Source organism: Terrapene carolina, unplaced genomic scaffold, assembly GCF_002925995.2.
Source record: "Terrapene carolina triunguis isolate 2854851 unplaced genomic scaffold, T_m_triunguis-2.0 Scaffold629, whole genome shotgun sequence".
Taxonomy (NCBI): Eukaryota; Metazoa; Chordata; order Testudines; family Emydidae; genus Terrapene; species Terrapene triunguis.
This window is the reverse complement of record NW_020664980.1, coordinates 20,062,622-20,081,804: the sequence shown is the minus strand read 5'-3', so window position 1 is coordinate 20,081,804 and position 19,183 is coordinate 20,062,622. Positions and strand designations below refer to the sequence as shown.

Below are 19,183 nucleotides of genomic sequence, written 5' to 3'. Positions count from 1 at the left end.
GCTCAGTGAGCTGCAGCAATTTAAAGCAGATATAATGCTGCCTATGAAACAAGACTTTGGAAAATATTACAAGAAAGAATTTACATAATATGAGAATAGAAGGTACCATGGAATTGGAATTCATGGTATTCAGAACCTGCTAAAACCAAATTTTACTTCTCCTGCAGAGAAGAAAATTTACAAGTTTCCAGCCTCACCTGTAGGTGCTCCAGGCATTAGAACATTTGGCTGGATTGTCTGCTAGAGTAATCTAATATTGTGATTGTGAGAACATCGGAAGACAGAAACCATATTTTACATCCAATGTGACGAACGAAAAAAACAGTTTTTAAGGTAAATCTATAATAGGAAACATGGATTTAACTATTCAGTTTAGGAGGAGGAGGAGGAATTTTTTATTTATTTTTATTTTTAAAAGGCTGAACTTTTATATTGGAGCAGAAGCAATCTGGAAGATCGAAATTAATTATTTTCCACTTATAAAGACCAAGGCCAAAATTTTCAAACCTGGATGCCTGAGGTTAGGCACTAAATATTGCTTTAGGCGCCTAAATAAAAAAATGACCTGATTTTCAAGGGTGCTATGCATGCATAAATCCCACTGAAGTGAACAGGAACTGCAGTTGCTCAGCACCTTTTAAGTTCAGGCCATTTTTATTCAGATGTCTATTTCAGAGCTGAACTGATGTCAGAATTTTCAAACCTGGATGTCTAAAATTTTTAAATATGAAAGCCTTGCCAACTCAGGACAAGAAAAAAGGATTTTCTTTCCAGAAATAGGTATACTTTTAGTTTATGGACTAAAATGCAAAGGTCATAGCTATGCATTGATAGAATTGAAATACATCTCACAAGCTTTTTTCCCCTTTTTCTTTTTGTTTAAACTGTCAAGAAAGCATATGGATGCAGTGGTTTTGTAACCATTTTGGTCCCTGGATATTAGAGAGTCAAAGTGGGTGAGGTAGTATCTTTTATTGGATCCAACTTCTGTTGGCGAGAGAGACAAGCTTTCGAGCATATACAGAGCTCTTCTTCAGGTCTGTGTATGAACACAGAGAAAGAATTTTAATAAGTATTTTCTGTTTTCATGTTACCTTCATAGTATATTGAGGGTGAATATTTATTCCTTTTTTATTTTGCTGGGGCCCATAACTAGGCTGAGTAAAACAGCGAGTACTCATTTATTGGGAAACTACATTTGGTTATGTTTTTACTTTTTCATTTTTAAAAAACAGACAACAAAATGCATAGTTTGCTCTCTACAAACACCTTGTATTGAAATAGCATCGAACACTGAAGTATGTATGAGCTTTTATTTCAAAAGATTACCTGCTATTTAAAGAGAGTCCTACAAACTCATATTCTAAGAGAGGAAAAAGATATTGATAACTGTTTTAAAATTTAGCACTGTATTTTAAATAAATTTGTCCATCCCCTTTCATTCACCATCCACCCAAGAAGTTAACAAAAGAGATAATAAAAATAATTAAAATCAGACAAAATAAGTTAGCATTCACTGCTAATCAGTTTGCTTTTTGTTGCAGCCTATCCGACTTCTCTATGTTGCCTGATTAGACTAAGCTCTTTGGGGAAGGGACCCTGATTTCTTACTGTCTGTACAGTTTCTGGAACACTTTGGGTGCTATATAAGCAAACATCTAAGACAATTCTCTCAAAATACTGAAAAATATGACCTTCAGATCATGTTGATTCCACGGCTTGAGTAGCACCAAGCACCATAAACAAAGATCGGAAAGAACCGCATTATTGTAAACCTCTGCTTTAATTCTTTTATATGTGGTACTTTTGATGTCACTATGGTAAAGAAACAAAGCAGTCCAACTCTGATTTCTCAAGACTGTACAGAGGTGGTTTATAGATTTTATGGCTGGAAGTTTGGCTTCTGATGTAACAGGCCATGGAATTTCTCCCAGCAATTCCTGGATTTAAGCCCGTATCTTGTGATTATGCTAAAGCATATATTTTAGAAAACAATCAATCCTGATTTAAAGACTTCAAGTGATGGAGAATCCACTGTATCCCTAGGCCTGTTGTTCCTTCCAATGGTTAGTTACCCTGACTATAAAAAAAAAACCTACACCTTATTTATCTTACAAAGTTAAACTTTTAGCAAAACCTTTGCAATTTACTTTTAAAGTTATGCCAGTATTTTCCTTCCATGTGCCTACTTTGTAGGGGCGGAGGTATGTGCTATGCTTGAAGAATCATCTTTAGTTTTGTGGGTGGATAAAATCATGCTTTTTTTTTTTAATTAAAGGGAAAAAATAATTTGTTTTTAATTCAAAATCAGATTGTATTTATATATTGCTGGTTCTTTACTCTCTTTCCACTTTATAGTCCTAAATTTCTAAAGTGGAGGTTTCAGATAATGGAGATCTTTTTTCTGATCAGAAATTTCACATTTAAAATGTTCTTCTATGCTAAAAAAACAAGCCCAGAGCCTCGTTAACATTCTTACTGTGATAACAGTCAGTTTTGTGTTTGACAAGAGAACAGCCATTGATATATTTGCAACCAAAACCCACTTCTGATATACTAAACTTCCACAAGTAAAGAGATGAAGTTCTTCGACTAGGCTATATTTCTCCATCAGTGTTTGTAGATTGCAGTGGGACTTACACTCCTAAATCACATAGGTGGCTTTGAAAATCCCTCCCTTCTCTGTCTAAATATTGGATCAGGAGCCTAACTTTATGCTATTTTTGAAATTTTTGGACACTGTACAAAAAAGTTTACAACAACTTCTTTAATGTATTGAAGGCCTAAATAACTTTTCATTGTTAACATTGAAGACATTTTGGGGAGACAATGATTTTATGTCATTAAGAAAAAAGTTTGCTAAATACACAGTTCTAGCCCCTATACTGGAAACACTTATATACATGCTAAATTTTAAGCACATAAGTAGTTCCATTTAAATCAATGGGGCTATTCCCTGTGAGTAAAGGTATCCTTACGGGGTTGCAAGACAAGTATCTTAAATTCTCAATACTGAGGTCATCAAATCCTCCTACCGGTAGTGCATTAACAGTCATGAAATATAAAGCTACATATCAACGTGGAGTCCGGTGGCACCTTAAAGACTAACAAATTTATTTGGGCATCAGCTTTCGTGGGATGCATCTGAAGAAGTGGGTTTTTTACCCACGAAAGCTGATGCCCAAATAAATCTGTTAGTCTTTAAGGTGCCACTGGACTCCTCGTTGTTTTTGTGGATACAGACTAACACGGCTACCCCTCTGATCCTTAAAGCTAAATATCATTATTCTTGTGTATATTAATATTAGTTGTTTTTGCAGCACTATACATTTACACACATTTCTAAAGAGCTATCACTATGCACAGTAGGAGACAAATATATACATAGCATCTTATGGAGAAAGAAAATAAGCAAATTTAAAGACACTAGTACTTATTAGATCAACACCATGATATAAGCTAATGCATTGTAGGACAGTTCATTGCACTAGCTTCTGTATGTTCCAATTGTTCACTGAACACAGATCAAAGGATAGAGACAAGGTGGTAAAGAATAGTAAAAAAAAGGCCATCTCCAGACCTTTTCACACATACCATATGCGTTGTACATTTTGGGACCCAGATCAGGCCGTACAAAGTAACTGGGCAGTCTAGAGGCCAGATTCAGTCTGCCATCCCTCTTGGTATACTCTGGGAGAGGGAGGTTCTCCATCAAATCCTCAAACCTAAAGAGGAACAGCAGAGAGTACAGGAGTAGGACGACAGCACCAACAAAACTATATTGCTGAATAAGCACAAGTGTAACACAGGATCCTGTAGGTGCTGCTGTTCAGCTCACTTACCTCGTAGGCATCATGTCTCTAAAATCCTCCCCTGGAGGCCAGTCCTTTAGTTTCAGCACCATTGGCTGCCCATCATCTGATCTCAGACGCTCTTGCAAGAGAGACAAATTTTACTCAGCATGTTACATCCTTTCCCTCTCCCCTTTGTCTTATTTATTTAGATTGTAAACTCCTTCAGGCAGAGACTTTGTATACTGCCCAGCATACAATGGACCCTGACCTCAGTTTGGGCTCTTAGGCACTACTAGAATATTCAAACAAAAACAAAACCAAGTTTTGACTAATCAAAAAGATGAGGGGGAGAGACACCACACACCCAAAACAGAGGCTGAGGAATCCCTCTAACCTGCTAAATCTCACCCTGCAGAACTTTTCTGGGCCTGAAAGGTGGAGTTTTCTTAATCATTCACCCTTATTCTACTTCCACTGAGGTCAGAGTTTTATCATTGACTTCAACAGCAGCAGATTTAGGTCAATGTTGAATGACTTTGAAAATCCCACCCTATATCACTTTTGCCAACTTGGACTGCTTCCAAACCACCCCAAAATCCTTTCTGCCCAATGCAAGGAACGAGTAATGTGCTTCTTAGACAATCATACATCTGGGTGATGCTCTTACTCAAAGGTAGCAACCAATATGCTGAACACCAGGTGGAACGCATACCTCCCCGTTTCACAGAATAGAGCATATTCATAGAGCAGGACATTTTAGAATTGCTGAAGGACACTGAGTCAGACCTGTGATGTGAATGCATGCCCATTTTGGCAGGTAAAAGATGTCTGGGAGCACCTTCCACTCCTTCTGACAATACGATTCCCTCTCTACAGTTTGCTCCCAACATACCATAGTTTGCCCAAGAAATCATCTCTGGATCCAGATTACACTGAAAATTCCTTCCTGTTGCCAAACCTCCCAATCTGAAGGAGGTATTCAAGAAACTAGCAGAGAGCCACTTCAAACACTTGTCCTCCACCAATATGCCATGACCACTACATACATTCCTCCAGAGCTCTGAAATAGCCAGACTCAAGGAAGAAGTGTGGGAGATAGCGGCAGAGCCAACATTTTGGGAACTTATTACCGGGGAAGACAAAAATGGAGGCAGTGAGATTTATCATCCATGTGAAGTGTAAAACTAGCTTCAACTTAGCTTTCCCACAGAAGCAATTATAACAGCACAGAAGAAGAGGTAAAGACAAAAAGCAGTAGGAGAGAAATTGAAAGACATCCCCCACGGTCTCTAAGCAGGAACCTTAGAGTACTGATCTCCTATGATACTGATCCTCTTTGATAGGTGCATCAATACACACTGCCGTAAACCTGAGTTATCTGCTATTTGAAATAGTTGGATAGGCCAAGCTGCACTTGGCCTAACCTTATTCTCCACCGTTCCATCATCCACTCTGTAGTGAGCCCCACAGTTATTTAAGAAGTGGCATGGACTTTACAGCAAGAGGAGCATCAGTTAGAACACAATATCTACCTTTTTTTTTGGGGGGGGGGGGAAGAGGATGGGAGAGGGAAGTAAGATAATGAAATGTGCTACTCTGCCATCAGTCTGCACTTACTGGAAATGATTTCAAAGCCATCCCAGAAGTCACGCACTTTCACATCTGAAATTATGGCGCAGTTCCTGCAGTTCACCAGATCAACATCCTGGTCTCCAAATTCTAGGCTGAAGGCCTCTGGTTTCCAGAGCTCTGACTTCAGCTTCTTATGGACTCCAGAGACCAGCACAGGCTGGGGAAAGAAAGGCAGGTGCTCATTCCACGATTTGCCAAATTTATTGCACATTCAGCCAAATCGCTCTCATTCTCAAGAGCTGGGATATTCTTGGCCAACACCACATAGAAGAAAGGCACCTGAAATCAGCTTCCTTTTACATATAAATCCAATCCTTGCACATCAAGCAAAAAAAGCTATTAAGAGGCAAAGTCAGCAAATCAAATTTCCGTTTCAATGTGCAGCTGTCCTTGGAGGTTAGTCTGATTCCACATCTTCCCCATCCCAAATGGATCTGAGGAAGCAATGTATATGTAACTAGATAAATCTACACTTGTAACCTAATGGCATCTGTTTCTATATGTTAAGAAACATTCCTCAAAGTCATATGGAATGCCACAAAATTCAACTCTATTTTATACCCTCCCTCATACTTCACACAAAATTGCTCACACTCATTGACCTTCAAGAGCAGGAGTAGAAGAGCTTAAAGTAGCCCATAGGCTATAAGTGCAATACTACTTTCAAAATACCTGCACCAGGGTCTCCAATGAGAAAACCTGCCTATTTATTTTCTCTTACCTGGCCCTGTTTCCAACACTCCCTGAAGATTTTCCAGTTGTTTTTGTTGCTGGGGTCATGAAGACACAAGAGCCTTCCATCACAGAGCCAGGAATGTGAGGTGTGTGGATCCAGCACATTTAATCCCATTACCATTTCCTTCACCTCTCTCTGCGTATCAGCCAAGTTACTTGCTCGTTTTGCAGCATCAGATGTCTTCTTATTCTCCACCACAGAAGCAATTATATGATCCAGGAAGTTGGGCAGACTGGCTTTGCTCTTGGCCCCCTAGAAGATACAAATCCACAGGACAAGTTTAGTCTTACATAACTTGCATATAGATAACAGCTCTTGGGTGTAAAAGCCTCTTGTCTTTCTGTTACATCGAAGAGATGTTATCCTTATGTAAGTTCCTTTTTGTCAAGGAAATTCCGTTAGCAGAAGAACCGGTGAACAAATCAGTACAAGGTTAGGAGTGCTATGGATTGTCCTGTACAGTTAATGCTTGGAAAATTTGCTGAACCATCTGCTACCCTAAGTAGTAAAACTACCAACTAAGGTGAATAACACCTATGCCTCAAGCCAAACCTCACCCCCCATTTTATTCTGTAAAGTTATGAAAAAAACAGCTACCTACCTTTCGTAACTGTTGTTCTTCGAGATGTGTTACATATGTCCATTCCGATTTAGTATGCGAGTGCCCTGAGCACAGATGTCTGAGATTTTTCCCCTAGTGGTGTTCGTAGGCTGGGCGCGGGCGCCCACTGGTGTCGCACGCTCATAGCACCGGTATAAGGGGCTCCGGCCGAGCCCACGCTCCTCAGTTTCTTCTTACCTACCTCTCAGAGAGGGGCTGGCGGGCAGGCCTTGGAATGGACACGTGCAACATCTCGAAGAACCACAGTCACAAAAGGTAGGTAACTGTTTTTTCTTCTTCGAGTGATTGCACATGTCCATTCCAATTTAGGTGACTAACGAGCAGTAGATCTGGAGGTGGGTTCAGAGATTAAGTCCAAGCTATCTGTAGGACCGCTCATCCAAAGAGGGCACAGTCTCTCGCCTGCTGCATGATGGCATAGTGTGTTATAAAGGTATGCACCGAGGACCATGTTGCCGCTCTGCATATGTCCTGGATTGGAACCTGCACTAAGAAGGGTGCCGAAGAGGCTTGGGACCTTGTGAAGTGGGCCGTTAAGTTAGACGGAGGGGGAGCACCTGTGAGGTCGTAGCATGTTCCTATACAGGATGTGATCCCAGATGAGATCCTCTGGGAGGTGACCGGAAGCCCTTTCATTCTGTCACCCATAGCCACAAAGAGATGGGGTGACCTGTGAAACCGTTTGATTCTTTCAATATAAAACGCCAGAGCATGTCTGACATCCAGGAAGTGCAGTCGTTCCTTTTCCCTATTCGCATGAGGTTTAGGGTAGAAGACCGGTAGAAATATAGGCTGGTTGTAGTGGAATTGGGACACGACCTTTGGGAGGAATTTCAGGTGCAGTCCCAGCTGTACCTTATCTTTAAAGAAAATTATATATGTAGAGAGGCAGGAGTCTGCCAAATGGCCTTAATTGGTCCCAAAATGACATTGTATAGGGGCAGGGCCACCTTAGCAGGGGCTGCGGCTGACAATGTCCAAGAACCTGTCTGAAGGTTCCTTGATGACCTCCGCCTGCAATCCAAGATTAAAGGCCACCCTCTTTAACAAGTCTTGGTGGGCCCTTAAGTCATCCTGCGGTGGGGAAGACTCTTTGAGTATGAGCTCGTCCTCTGGAGATGTTGAGGAAGAGACATGCGCTGCCATAGCGTCCCCTGCCGCCTCTTCCCTAGGTTCATAGACTTGGGTACTGGTATTGGCACCAGCAACGGTGCTGGAATCTGCTCCTGCACTGGTCCCAGGGGTCGGCTCTGGGGCATCTCTGTGCACCACTGGTGCCGCTAGTCTCTGAGCACACTGAGTAGGAGCAGTGAGAGCCGATCCCTTGGCCTGGGGGAAGCCCCCATGGGTTCCAAAAAGGCCACTGCAGGGGCACATCGGCCAGGTCCCTTGGGTCATTCCTGCTCCTGGCGCTCCCAATGGCAGCATTGTCCGTGGGGACTGGCGTGGAACTTCCCTTTGGTGCCAATGTCTCAAATAATCGGATCCCGAGTCAGAGCTTGACAAAGACGCTGAGGACGGATGACCTAGGTGACCACAGTGGGGCCTATCCTCCTGGTGCCAGCAATCGGTGCCATGGAGACATTTCTGATGAGGCAACGAAGGGGAAAGGGGGGGAGGGGAAGACTTCCCCTAGAGACTGGTCTTGAAACCAGCTTAAAAGCGGTCAATGCCTCGGTGCCGCTGGGTGGCATTGCTGGTGCCGCCTCCTGTGTCCCAGCCGGACTCGGCACCAACAGAGTCATTAGCTCCTTAGCGGTGGCATAGGCTTCCGGGGTCAATGGCATTGCAAACTGGTCCGCCCGGTGCGGAGCCATAGGTTAGTCAAGTGCTACTGGGGTCTGTGGTGCCGGCACTGGTGTCTCTGCCAGCTGTTTTCATGGTGCCGAGGAGGGAGAACGGCCCGGCACAGGTCTCGCTCTATCCTGCTGTGCTCGCTTGTCTGCCTTCAGTGCTGGCAAGCAAGCCTTCTCCCGGTGGCCCTGGCGCTGCTTCTTCTTCGGCACTGGTGAGGAGAACCGGTGCCGAGAGCCCCTAGCTGCTGGCAGTGCAATTTGCACTGATGCCGAAGTACTCGGCGCCGAGTCCAATCTTGGCTCCGAGGTGGGTCTCAGTGCCACCTCCATAAGTAGGACTTTCAGCCTTGCTGCTGTGTCCTGCGTACGGGGCTTAAATTCCCGGCAGATGTTGCAGTGCTCTTTTCTATGACCCTCTCCCAAACACTTGAGACAACTCAAGTGAGGGTCACTAGTAGGCATAGGCTTGCCGCACGAAGAGTTTAAACCCCGGCGCCCTGGTACCGGGGGAGGGATGCACCACCTCTCCGAATATGGAGAGGAATCAGTCCTAAACTAAACTACTACACTATGAAACTAACTATTTACAATGAAGGAACAGTGGAAACCACTAAAAGCACTTTGCTCAAGGCAAAGGGGGGAAGAAGGAACTGAGGAGTGTGGGCTCGGCAGGAGCCCCTTACACTGGCACTATGAGCGCGCGACACCAGGGGATGCTAGTGCTGAGCCTACGGATACCACTAGGGGAAAAATCTCCAACAGCTGTGCTCGGGGCGCTCACATACTTAAATCGGAATGGACATGTGCAATCACGCGAAGAAGATTAGTTTTCTCCTGTATTTCATTGTAATATTTAAAAAATATTAAACACACAAAGTGTAACTTCGATTTCTTGCTTTTGTTGTTCATGTTCCCCTCACTTCCCAACTAAGAGGCCAAATGTGATCCTCTGATATATAAGCATGGAAATACCAAGTAGGAGTAGGGAGGCAATATTCTACACCTGGGGGAATTCTGTGCTATTGCGTGCGTGCATAATTAATGAGCCTTGAATATTTTTAATTTTTTGTGCAGAAAAAAGCTTCTGCTGAAATGTTGCTGCAGTTCCCCCTTTTGCCCATCAGAGGGCACTGTAGCAATAGAACAAAGCAGCAGCTCCCAGTCCGCGAGGGAAGAGAAAGAGGCCTGCCTTCTTCACAGTGGGCCAGGTCAAGAGAAAGTGGCTATGGGGAGACAGACAGCATGGAGTGCTGGGGGGAGGGTCAGACAGAGGCTCATAAGGGCTAGTGGAGGAGGACAGACTGGAGCGGGGCTGAATGGGAGTGGAGGCAAGGGCCACATGGTGATGGGGGAGGCGTGCAGAGCTACACAGGGACAGAGGGTGTCTGAGTGGGGGCAAAGACACATGGGGACAGGGGGAGGGGGCACAGGGACACCTAGGGACAGGGGAGTGGCTGGGTGGGGGCACAGAAACATGGGAATGGGGGAGGGGGTACACAGCCACATAGGGACAGGGGAGGGGGTGCAGGACCACATGGGAATGGGTGTCTGAGTGGGGATGGAGGGACATGTGGATAGCAAGTGCAAGGACACATGGGAGTGTAGAAACCCATGGGGACAGGGGCAAATGTGCCGACTGAATGGGCCAGGGGTCCACCAGCATCTGCGGGGGGAAGCTTCCTAACAATCCGTCCTCCCCCCCCAAAAAAAAAAACCTTGTTCCATACTTTTCCCACCCATACCCAACAACCCTCCAAGTTCACACCCAGGCTCCTTCCCAGCAATTTACTTCCCTCTCCCTCAGCTCCTCCGTTACCCCCGACTCCTCCAAGCCTTTGCACTGCTTCTGAAGGGTGCGGGAAATACAGTTCTGTAGTATATTGTAGTTTAAATCAATTACTCAAGAGTTCTGTATTACTATGCCTAGTAAGGAAACTATTTGTCAAAAAATATTTCCTGAATCTTTTTTGTTGTCTGTGTCATTACAGACATACTTACTGACAGGTATTTTGAAATAAATGACCAAAAATAATTGAAGCTGGTGTGATTATATTGTGTTATTTTGACAAATAAAATATGCAGAATTTTAAAATATTGTGTGCAGAATTTTAAATTTTTTTGGCGCAGAATTCCCCCAGGATTATTATTTCCAAATATAGCATTAGTGAGACCATTACTTGAATGCTGTGTCCAGTTCTGGTGTTCACACTTCAAAAAGGACTGAAAATTTGGATAAAGGTTCAAAATAGAGCTAAAAGAATGATTTGAGGTCTGGTAAACATGTCTTATAGTGGGAGACTTAAGCTCAATCTATTTAGTTTATCCAAGGGAAGGTTAAGAAGTCAGTTGATCATGTTATACAAGCACCTTCATAGAGAAGAGATTTCTGATAGCAGATGGTTCTTTAATCTAGCAGACAATGCATAAATTGGAAGCTGAAGCTAGACAAATTCAGACTTTAGAAATAAAGGCACACATTTTAAAGAAAGTAATTAGCCACTGGAACAATTTAAGGTGATGGACATGGTGGATTCTCTATCAGCTGAAGTCTTTAAATCAAGACTGGAGATCATACTAAAAGATATGCTATTGCTCAAAAAGAAGTTTAGACTTGATGAAGAAACAACGGGGTAAGATTTTAATGGCTTGTGTTATGCAGGTCAGACTAGATCATTGTCCTCTTTCTGGCTTTAAAATGAATCTTTCCTCTCTATGAATCTTTCCAGAAGAAGGGCTATTCAACCTTAATTTGCGCCCCCCCCCCGTATGCATTATGATAACACGTATCAATGGCTGAACATACTATGTTTTAACTTGATTAAGTTTTGCACTTAAAGCAGAGATTCAACATTAGAATTCAAAATCATCTTGACAAACTAGAGAAGTGGTCTGAAATAAATAGGATGACAAATGTCCTTCAATTAGGACAAATGCAAAGTACTACACTTAGGAAGGAACAATCAATTGCACAAATACAAAATGGGAAATCACTGCCTAGGAAGGAGTACTATAGAAAGGGATCTGAGGGTTATAGTGGATCACAAAGTGAATATGAGTCAACAACGTAATGGGAAATGATCCTGTAGTTGAGAATCCTCCTTCCAGCAGATGTCATGGTACCCTCTCGCACCGAGGATACCCCTCCTGGGGAGAGGACCACAGTCATTAGGAAAGACAGGAAATAGTAATGGGGGATTTGACTATTAAAAATATAGATAGTTGGATTTTAGATGACTTGGAGAACCGCATGGTTAATTGCCTGACTGGTGCAAAGGTTGTGGACCTCTTGAGACATCTAAATAGACACATGTGCAGTGCTGGGGAGAAGCTGGTAGTTGTAGTACAGGTAGGTACCAATGACGTAGGGAAAGGTAGGAGAGAAGTCCTGGAGACCAAATTTAGGCTGCTACGTAAGAGATTCAAGTCCAGGACCTCCATGGCAGCATTCTCAAATGCTTCCAGTTCCATAAGCAGGGCCAGTTAGACAAGCAGAACTGCAGGTTCTCAATGTGTGGATAAGACTATGGTGTTGGGAGGAGAGATTCAGGTTTATTCGGAACTAGGGAGCATTTTGGGAAAGGAGGAGTCTATACGGGAAGGGAGATTTAGGTTAGACATTAGGAAACACTTTCAAACTGTTAAGGGTAGTTAAGCACTGAAACAAATTAACTAAGGAGGTTGTGGAGTTTTTAAGAATAGATAATACTTAGTTCTGCCTCAGTTCAGGAGGCTGGACTAGATGACCTATCGAGGTCCCTTTCAGTCCTACATTTATATGACTATGATCTGATCTTATGTATGAGAAGTATAGCATATAGTTCCCAAGATTACCTTGAGTAACAGAATGAATTTTCTGAGATTTTATAAGTAAATTTGTTAATTAGATTGGGAATTAAAATTGTGAGCCTTTTAATAAATTTTGCATGGTGACAGATTTTTCAGCTCCTAATCTCAATAAGATCACCACAAACTCTTCAAACTTCCCAAAAAGTTACTCATTTCATTATAGTGCAGTCTTGAGTTCACTTTTCCCCCCACAGAATTAATGGTGATTCTTTCTGTTATTCTTCATAATGGAAACTTTCTCCTTCAGTAGAGGCTGAAGGGTGCAATGTTCTACTTCAGAGAACTCCAAGAACTCCTCCCTTCTTTCAAAATGGTGATCATCTCCTATTGTTAATGGGACTAAAGCCACAGTGCCCTCACAGTTGGTGACCATTTTGAGAAGGGTACATTTTGTGTCTCTCATCGTTCTCAATGGGATGGAGTGTCTCCAGCTTTTCACAGCATGGGGCGGACCATCTTCCCTGATGGTACCTGTTGGCTTCAGTCCCATTGACAACAATGAGAGAGGGCAGACATTTTGAACAGGAGTAACTGAAAATTTCAATTATTAAAATAAAAGAAAGACCATTAATCCCTAAATATCTTCTAAAAAACTACCCATCGCACATGACACAAAATGAGTTACACCTAGCCAGGGACAGAAAACACAACAAAAAGAGGTTCTGTAAATATGTTAGGAACAAGAGAAAGATTAAGAAGGCGAGCTAATAGTGGATGACATCAAGAAGTGTTTAAAGCCTGGTTTGCTTCAATCCTCACTAAAACGGTTAATTGTGAACAGATACTAAACACAATATTAACAAGAAGGAAGATAAGCCAAAGTAGAGAAAGAATGGGTTAAAGAATATTTAGATAAATAAAAATCAGCAGGGCCTGATAACTTTCATCCTAGGGTACTTAAGGAACTACCTGAAAGAATCTCAGAACCGCTAGCGATTATCTTTGAAAACTCATGGAGGATTGGTGATGCCCCAGAGGACTGGAGAAAGGCAAACAAACAAACAGAGTATGTATCTTTGAAAAGGGGAACAAAGAAAACCCAGGGAATTATAGGCCAGTCAGCTCAACTTCTATACCTGGAAAGAAACTGGAATAAATTAAACAATTCTTAAACACCTAGAGGATAATATGGTAGTAAGCAATAGCCAGCATGAATGTGTCAAGGGAAAAAACAAAACAAAACAGGTTTGACAGACATAATTGCCTTCTTTGACAGGGTTACTGGCCTAGTGGATGGGAGGGGGGAGCAGTAGATGTGATATGTCTTGATTTTAGTAATGCTTCTGACATACTCCATCATGACATTCTCATAACCCAACTATGGATGTGTGGTCTAGATTAAATTACTACAAGGTGGGTGCACAACTGGTTGAAAGACAACACTCAAAGAGGATTTATCAATTGTTCATTGTCAAACCTTGAGGGCACATTATGTGGAGTCCCATAGAGAGGTCAGTCCTGGGTCTAGTACTATTCAGTATTTTCATTAGTGGAGAGTATGCTTATAAAAATCTGCAGATGACACCAAGCTGGGAGGGTGCAAGCCCGTTGCAGGACAGGAAGCCCTTCAAACATCATACTTCGTGTCACAGTGAGTACTGAAAGCAGCCAACCTTCATAATTGGGAAAACAATGATTACACCCTATGTCTTGAATATCAATATTATACTGGGATCTGTTATTGCCAGTCAATTCAAAGCTATTTCCCTCTCCAATTATGCAGTCAATTGACAAAACCATGACATGGCTGCAGACGTTCAGGAACAGCTGTTTATACTGTTCAGGGCCAATATTTCTCAATACAACTGTATGAAACTACATGTGCATTTTCCCCTAGCTATCATATATACGGTCTTAGTGGGAACGAGCCATAGATGAGGACTGCCTGCTTTACAGTGGACTGAGAGCACATGGTATGGGGGGAAAAGGGTCTTTGAAGCTTTGCAACAATCGTCTTTCCAGAAGGGTTGGATTGGCAATGATGTGTGTATTTGCATTAATGGTGCTCAAACCACAACAAAAAACTGTAACCTTGTTACTAGAATCTTGCTGATTGCGCTCCAAGCCATTTGGACTCCCTGTTCAATTCACTGGGAAGTTTTTGAGGCAAGGCAGATGCAAGTGAAACTGAAAGAGGCTGTAAAAGTTGTGAATTTTAATAAAGGAAAGCCTAGTACAGGCCTCTTTGATATCTTACATAAAGAAATGGGTACTTGACACTAGCCTTTCTTACTCCATACTGAACTTCATTGGCTTTCACGTAGCGAAGTTTTTAATGGAGTGTTTGAGAAGCAACAATAGATTTTTCTTGATGCATTTGGCTCTGCTCTTGTGAATATTTCACTGACCAGCACTGGCTTGCTCTGAATGCTTCTCTTCAGGAGCAGAATTTTGTGCCCCTTATTGCTAACTGTCAGGGGGGCCTGGTTCAGTACCTGTATGGAAAAGGTTGAGAACCACTGTCTTAATCATATGAATACTGCATGGCGTCACCACCAGGCACTTAAACAATCTTAACTGTGCCCTATCTGTGCATTTGAAGAGCAGCAGTGAAAACTGCCAGTTCTCTGAGGAATACGAAGAAACCATAATGCACCTCGTCACAGTGTTGCTAGGGAGAGTATGTGGTTAAGGAAAATGGGGTGAGCATAGGACATTCCGTCCTGACCCATGAAGTAATCCCTTTGCTTTGAATCATGTAATGATCACCTGCATCATCTTAGTCTGCAGAACTACATATATTCTTAGTGTCAATATTTTCAGAGCCTTTTAAAAATCTATTCACAACTATTGGCCTTGGTTTTCTGTGCCAATGAACGCGTCTCCCTTTTAACACATTCCATTCTTCTCTCCACCAATGGCAAACAACTTAAGTTGTTAAGACCCCATCTTCCCTAACTGAAGCAAAGTTCAAGTATCCTACTATAAATATTAGACAGGCACTATCTCCTTGTTCTTCAGTTGCATTATCTGTCTGCCACCAGCCATCAGCATAATTTGAGTACCTTCCACATAAAAATCAACAGCAACAGTTAAGTCCCTAGTGGATTTCATGGAACCTCTGGCTTTTCTTTTTGTGGTAAAAAGTCCAGTTGGGGTAGCATTTTTGGTTTTGATTGTTTAGGTTTTCTTCATTAATTTTTTGGGGGAAGAGGTTTGTTGGGGTTGCTTTTTTTAGTAGAAGGGTGTGTGTCAATGTGGTGTGTCGTTCTTTGGACAGAAAGGCGTTTTTAAAGAGGAAAGTTTTGCATTGTTTCTCATGACACTCAGACTCTAGATTTACCTAATCACCTCTAGAAATTCGTCCCAAAGCTGGATCCCCACAACCAACACCAGAGATAAAATGGACTTAAATAAAGCAGGACCTCTGAGAAAAGACTGCTTCTAAATCAAGCTTTTATGGAGAAGCAGTACCTAACTAACTGCTTCCTCCCTCGCAGAATTTCTCCATGACTGCACCAGATGAAGCCCCATAAAACTAACAACTGTGTTAAAACTTACAGTTCTTTTGAAAAATAATGCCTACCACATGTTCCAAAATAATTCTGTTGAAATATAAATAAAACTGATAGACCCTAAGGAATTCCCCTTAGAACAGTCCCCTTTGCAGGAAAAAAGGCAGGAAAGACAACATTACTCACCGTGGAAGCTGCAGAAAAGACTGGAGGAAAAGGGATTCCTGTATCTAGTGGGACCTGGGGCAGCTTTCCTGGCCCAGAGTGTAGCAGATCTCTGAGACTGGAGCCTTCAGCTTTGTTACTAGATGCAACTGGGCCCAACAAGAGACTATTAAACAATTTGGGGGTTAATGGAGAAACCTTTGTACTGGAGTTGAAGGAATCCAATCCAAAGGGCGAATGGGATTCTTTACTGAGCACCGATCTCAGGGATCCAGCTTCTGTAAGGAAGATAAATCACAACTGGGTGAGACAAACATCATTAAAGATCCACAAAAGGGAAAGTCCTGTGAAGAGGACTGTCCAAGTATTATCCTCCAATATAACATGGCTATAATCCTGTGACAAATCACAGTACAGTTTACCTGGATGTTAAGGCTCGAGAATGATATTGTACAATACTGGATGAGGCACTGAGGCGTCTTTTGCAAATTTAAGCATCCTGTTTCAGCTATGCCTCACCAACAGCCTTAATACATCATGGTAGGTTAAGAATTTGAAGGGTCCAGTAGATGATTTGGACCTGAAGTATTTAATTTACAAGGAACTGCACTCGTTTGAATCAGACGCTCACCAACTGATGCTTTCGCCTTCCAAATTAGTTCTGGATTCTTCTGAATGAACTAAGAACCCTTTTGCAGGATTTTAGTGTTCTCTACTGCACTTACTGTTGATTAGGCCTATAGAACTAAGGAAACATTTGTGAACATGAAATTGAAAAGCGAAAACAGAAGAGATTTTCTGGGATTGTTAAAAAAACGTCTATCACGGATAACCATGAACAAAATATAAAATTGTGTGCTATAATTCCTGTTCTTCTAGCTATGTACAGTATACAAGAGCTAGCCCAGCCTGTCTTGAATGCAATGCTGCCTTTGTGAATAGGTCACACTCTTGACAGTTATATCCTGTAAGACATATTTCTGCAATGAAGCGTTTCTTTCCTGATGTGTAGGTAGGTAGGTGTGTGCGCGTGTGTGTGTGTGTGTGTGTTTAAAGTCTTCAACTGTAACACCCCTTCCTTAAGCATACCTTCAGCCTCTAGGTGCTTAGGAAATGCACTCTTTATATTGCAAGCCAAACACCAACATTAATTTTAGCACCAGTTTCCTTAAAGTAACTAATTCTTATCTGAAGTGAATGTTAATCAGACTTTACACCAGGAGATCATTTCTACATACTCTCACAGAAAAGACACAGCATATGTAACAGAATGGGTACTGGATAAATATGCCCACCCCTCCAGCCTCCCTCCCCGCTCCCATATCCCTCCAGCTCCTGCATGTATGTTACTTCACAATCTCTTTCAGGAGGTTTCTACATGGTTAACCCCTATTTAAAGAAAAAAGATCCAAAGAGGCAAGTGCAGAGGAACGACCCTGGTCTTCCCTAAGCACTAGGGACTCCCTTCAAGGATGGTAACCAAGCAGCACTCCTTTGCTCCCAAACATTAAGGGGGAGATCTTTTCCTCACCTTTTGTTTCTTCTTTTGCTTTTTGTGTTGCTAAATCTGCAAGCCAGTGCAAGGCTGATGAGGGGGATGTTTCTGGACACAGTGGCCTGCTAGATTTTGTTTCAGTGGGGTTGCTGGTTGGCGAGGTCTCTGTTTTCGCAGACTCCTCAGTTCTTCCATCTGTGGCCTCAGGTTTAGGATCAGTGTCCATTTCTAGCTGCCCCAACCCTACTGCCCCTGCCCCACTGGAGAAGGTGCCCTCACTTCCAGAGGCTGATGCACCAGGATTTATACTGGGAAGCTAAAAACAAAAAAGATCACACATGCTGCAGTCAAATGCTGACTTTGGGAAGGGAATTACATTTTTGATGGACCGGGGGAAAAAATTAACCAGACAACAACAATATGACATGGTGGGCTGAGATGCTGGTAGAAGGCTGAATATGTTTCATCTTAAAAGAATGTGGAGATTATTGATTTTCTAACTCCAAAGCCATGAAGATTCTTGAAATGGCTTGAAGACCTTCATGATTTGAATGTTCAGTGACCAATCAGATCTGTACTTTTATGAATGTTAATCTGGGACAGGCCTGTATGCATCCATCTCTATCACCTAGCACAGTGGAGCCAATAAATATGGAGATTGTGGGGAGCTGAGAAGGGCAAAGTAACATTGCAACAACTCCCCCCCTTTTTTTCCTTATTCACTCATCAGCTCTTGCCACATGCTTAAACAGTCCTTGCTAGAAAGAGCTCACCGTTTATCATATGCCAAGGACAATGGGGTTCTGATACCTAACCGGCGTCTTTAAGTGCTACACTAACACATGAGGGTATATTTATGAGCAGTCTTTTTGCATTACTTTGTGTTTTTATTTTATGGAATAGGCATCTCGGGATAGGTGCCCAAAGTCCCATTTTAGAAATCTGAATAAATATTTCATACTGGCAATAAAACACAGGCACATGAAATGCCAGACTGATCAGACCCACACTTCATCTAATCCAGCATTCACTGATTTAAACAAAGGTATTATACGATTTTCTATACTATTCTCAATCCCATTCCATTCCTGCAGCTTCACATTGAGCAGGGGTTTTCATTAAGTGAATAGGAAATAATAAATGCCTCTCTATGTACTATTTTTCATCAGTAGATCTCAAATCACTTTACAAAGGTATCAGAGTAGCAGCCGTGTTAGTCTGTATCCGGAAAAAGAACAGGAGTCCTTGTGGCACCTTAGAGACTAACAAATGTGTTAACACAAGTACTCCTGTTCTTTTTACAAAGGTAAGCATCATTATCCCTCCAGTGGCCAAGTCAGGAATAGAACCAGAACTCCTGAGTTCCAGTCCAGTGCTCTGTCCACTAGAGCAGTGCTTCTCAAAGTGGGGGTCTGCGGACCGGTGCCGGTCTGCGGACTGGTGCCGGTCCACGGCGAGTTTCCTCATAAGAGCGTCAAATAGGATAATATGGCACCGGTCCCTGGCACATTAGGAAAAAAAATTGCCGGTTCCCCACATCAGATAGCTTGAGAAGCACTGCACTAGACCACACTGCCTCTTCACTGAGCTCTACAATGACACCCAGGTCCCTCTCCAGAGTTATTTAGTTTTAGAACCTTGT

The 19,183-nt window shown here is 42.4% G+C and overlaps 1 protein-coding gene across 2 annotated transcripts in view; it reads right to left on the bottom strand.

Annotated features, from left to right (window-relative positions):
* The window catches only part of KDM3B (lysine demethylase 3B), a 106,972-nt gene that overhangs the window by 8,588 nt on the left and 79,201 nt on the right, over positions 1-19,183 (bottom strand). For both annotated transcript variants that reach the window (XM_024215387.1, XM_024215388.1), the window contains exons 14-19: positions 17,578-17,857; positions 16,068-16,324; positions 6,148-6,414; positions 5,412-5,583; positions 3,843-3,933; positions 3,595-3,725 (exon numbers count right to left, since the gene is read on the bottom strand). In XM_024215387.1, coding sequence (XP_024071155.1) covers positions 3,595-3,725; positions 3,843-3,933; positions 5,412-5,583; positions 6,148-6,414; positions 16,068-16,324; positions 17,578-17,857 — 1,198 coding nt within the window. The remainder of the gene's footprint in view (positions 1-3,594; positions 3,726-3,842; positions 3,934-5,411; positions 5,584-6,147; positions 6,415-16,067; positions 16,325-17,577; positions 17,858-19,183) is intronic.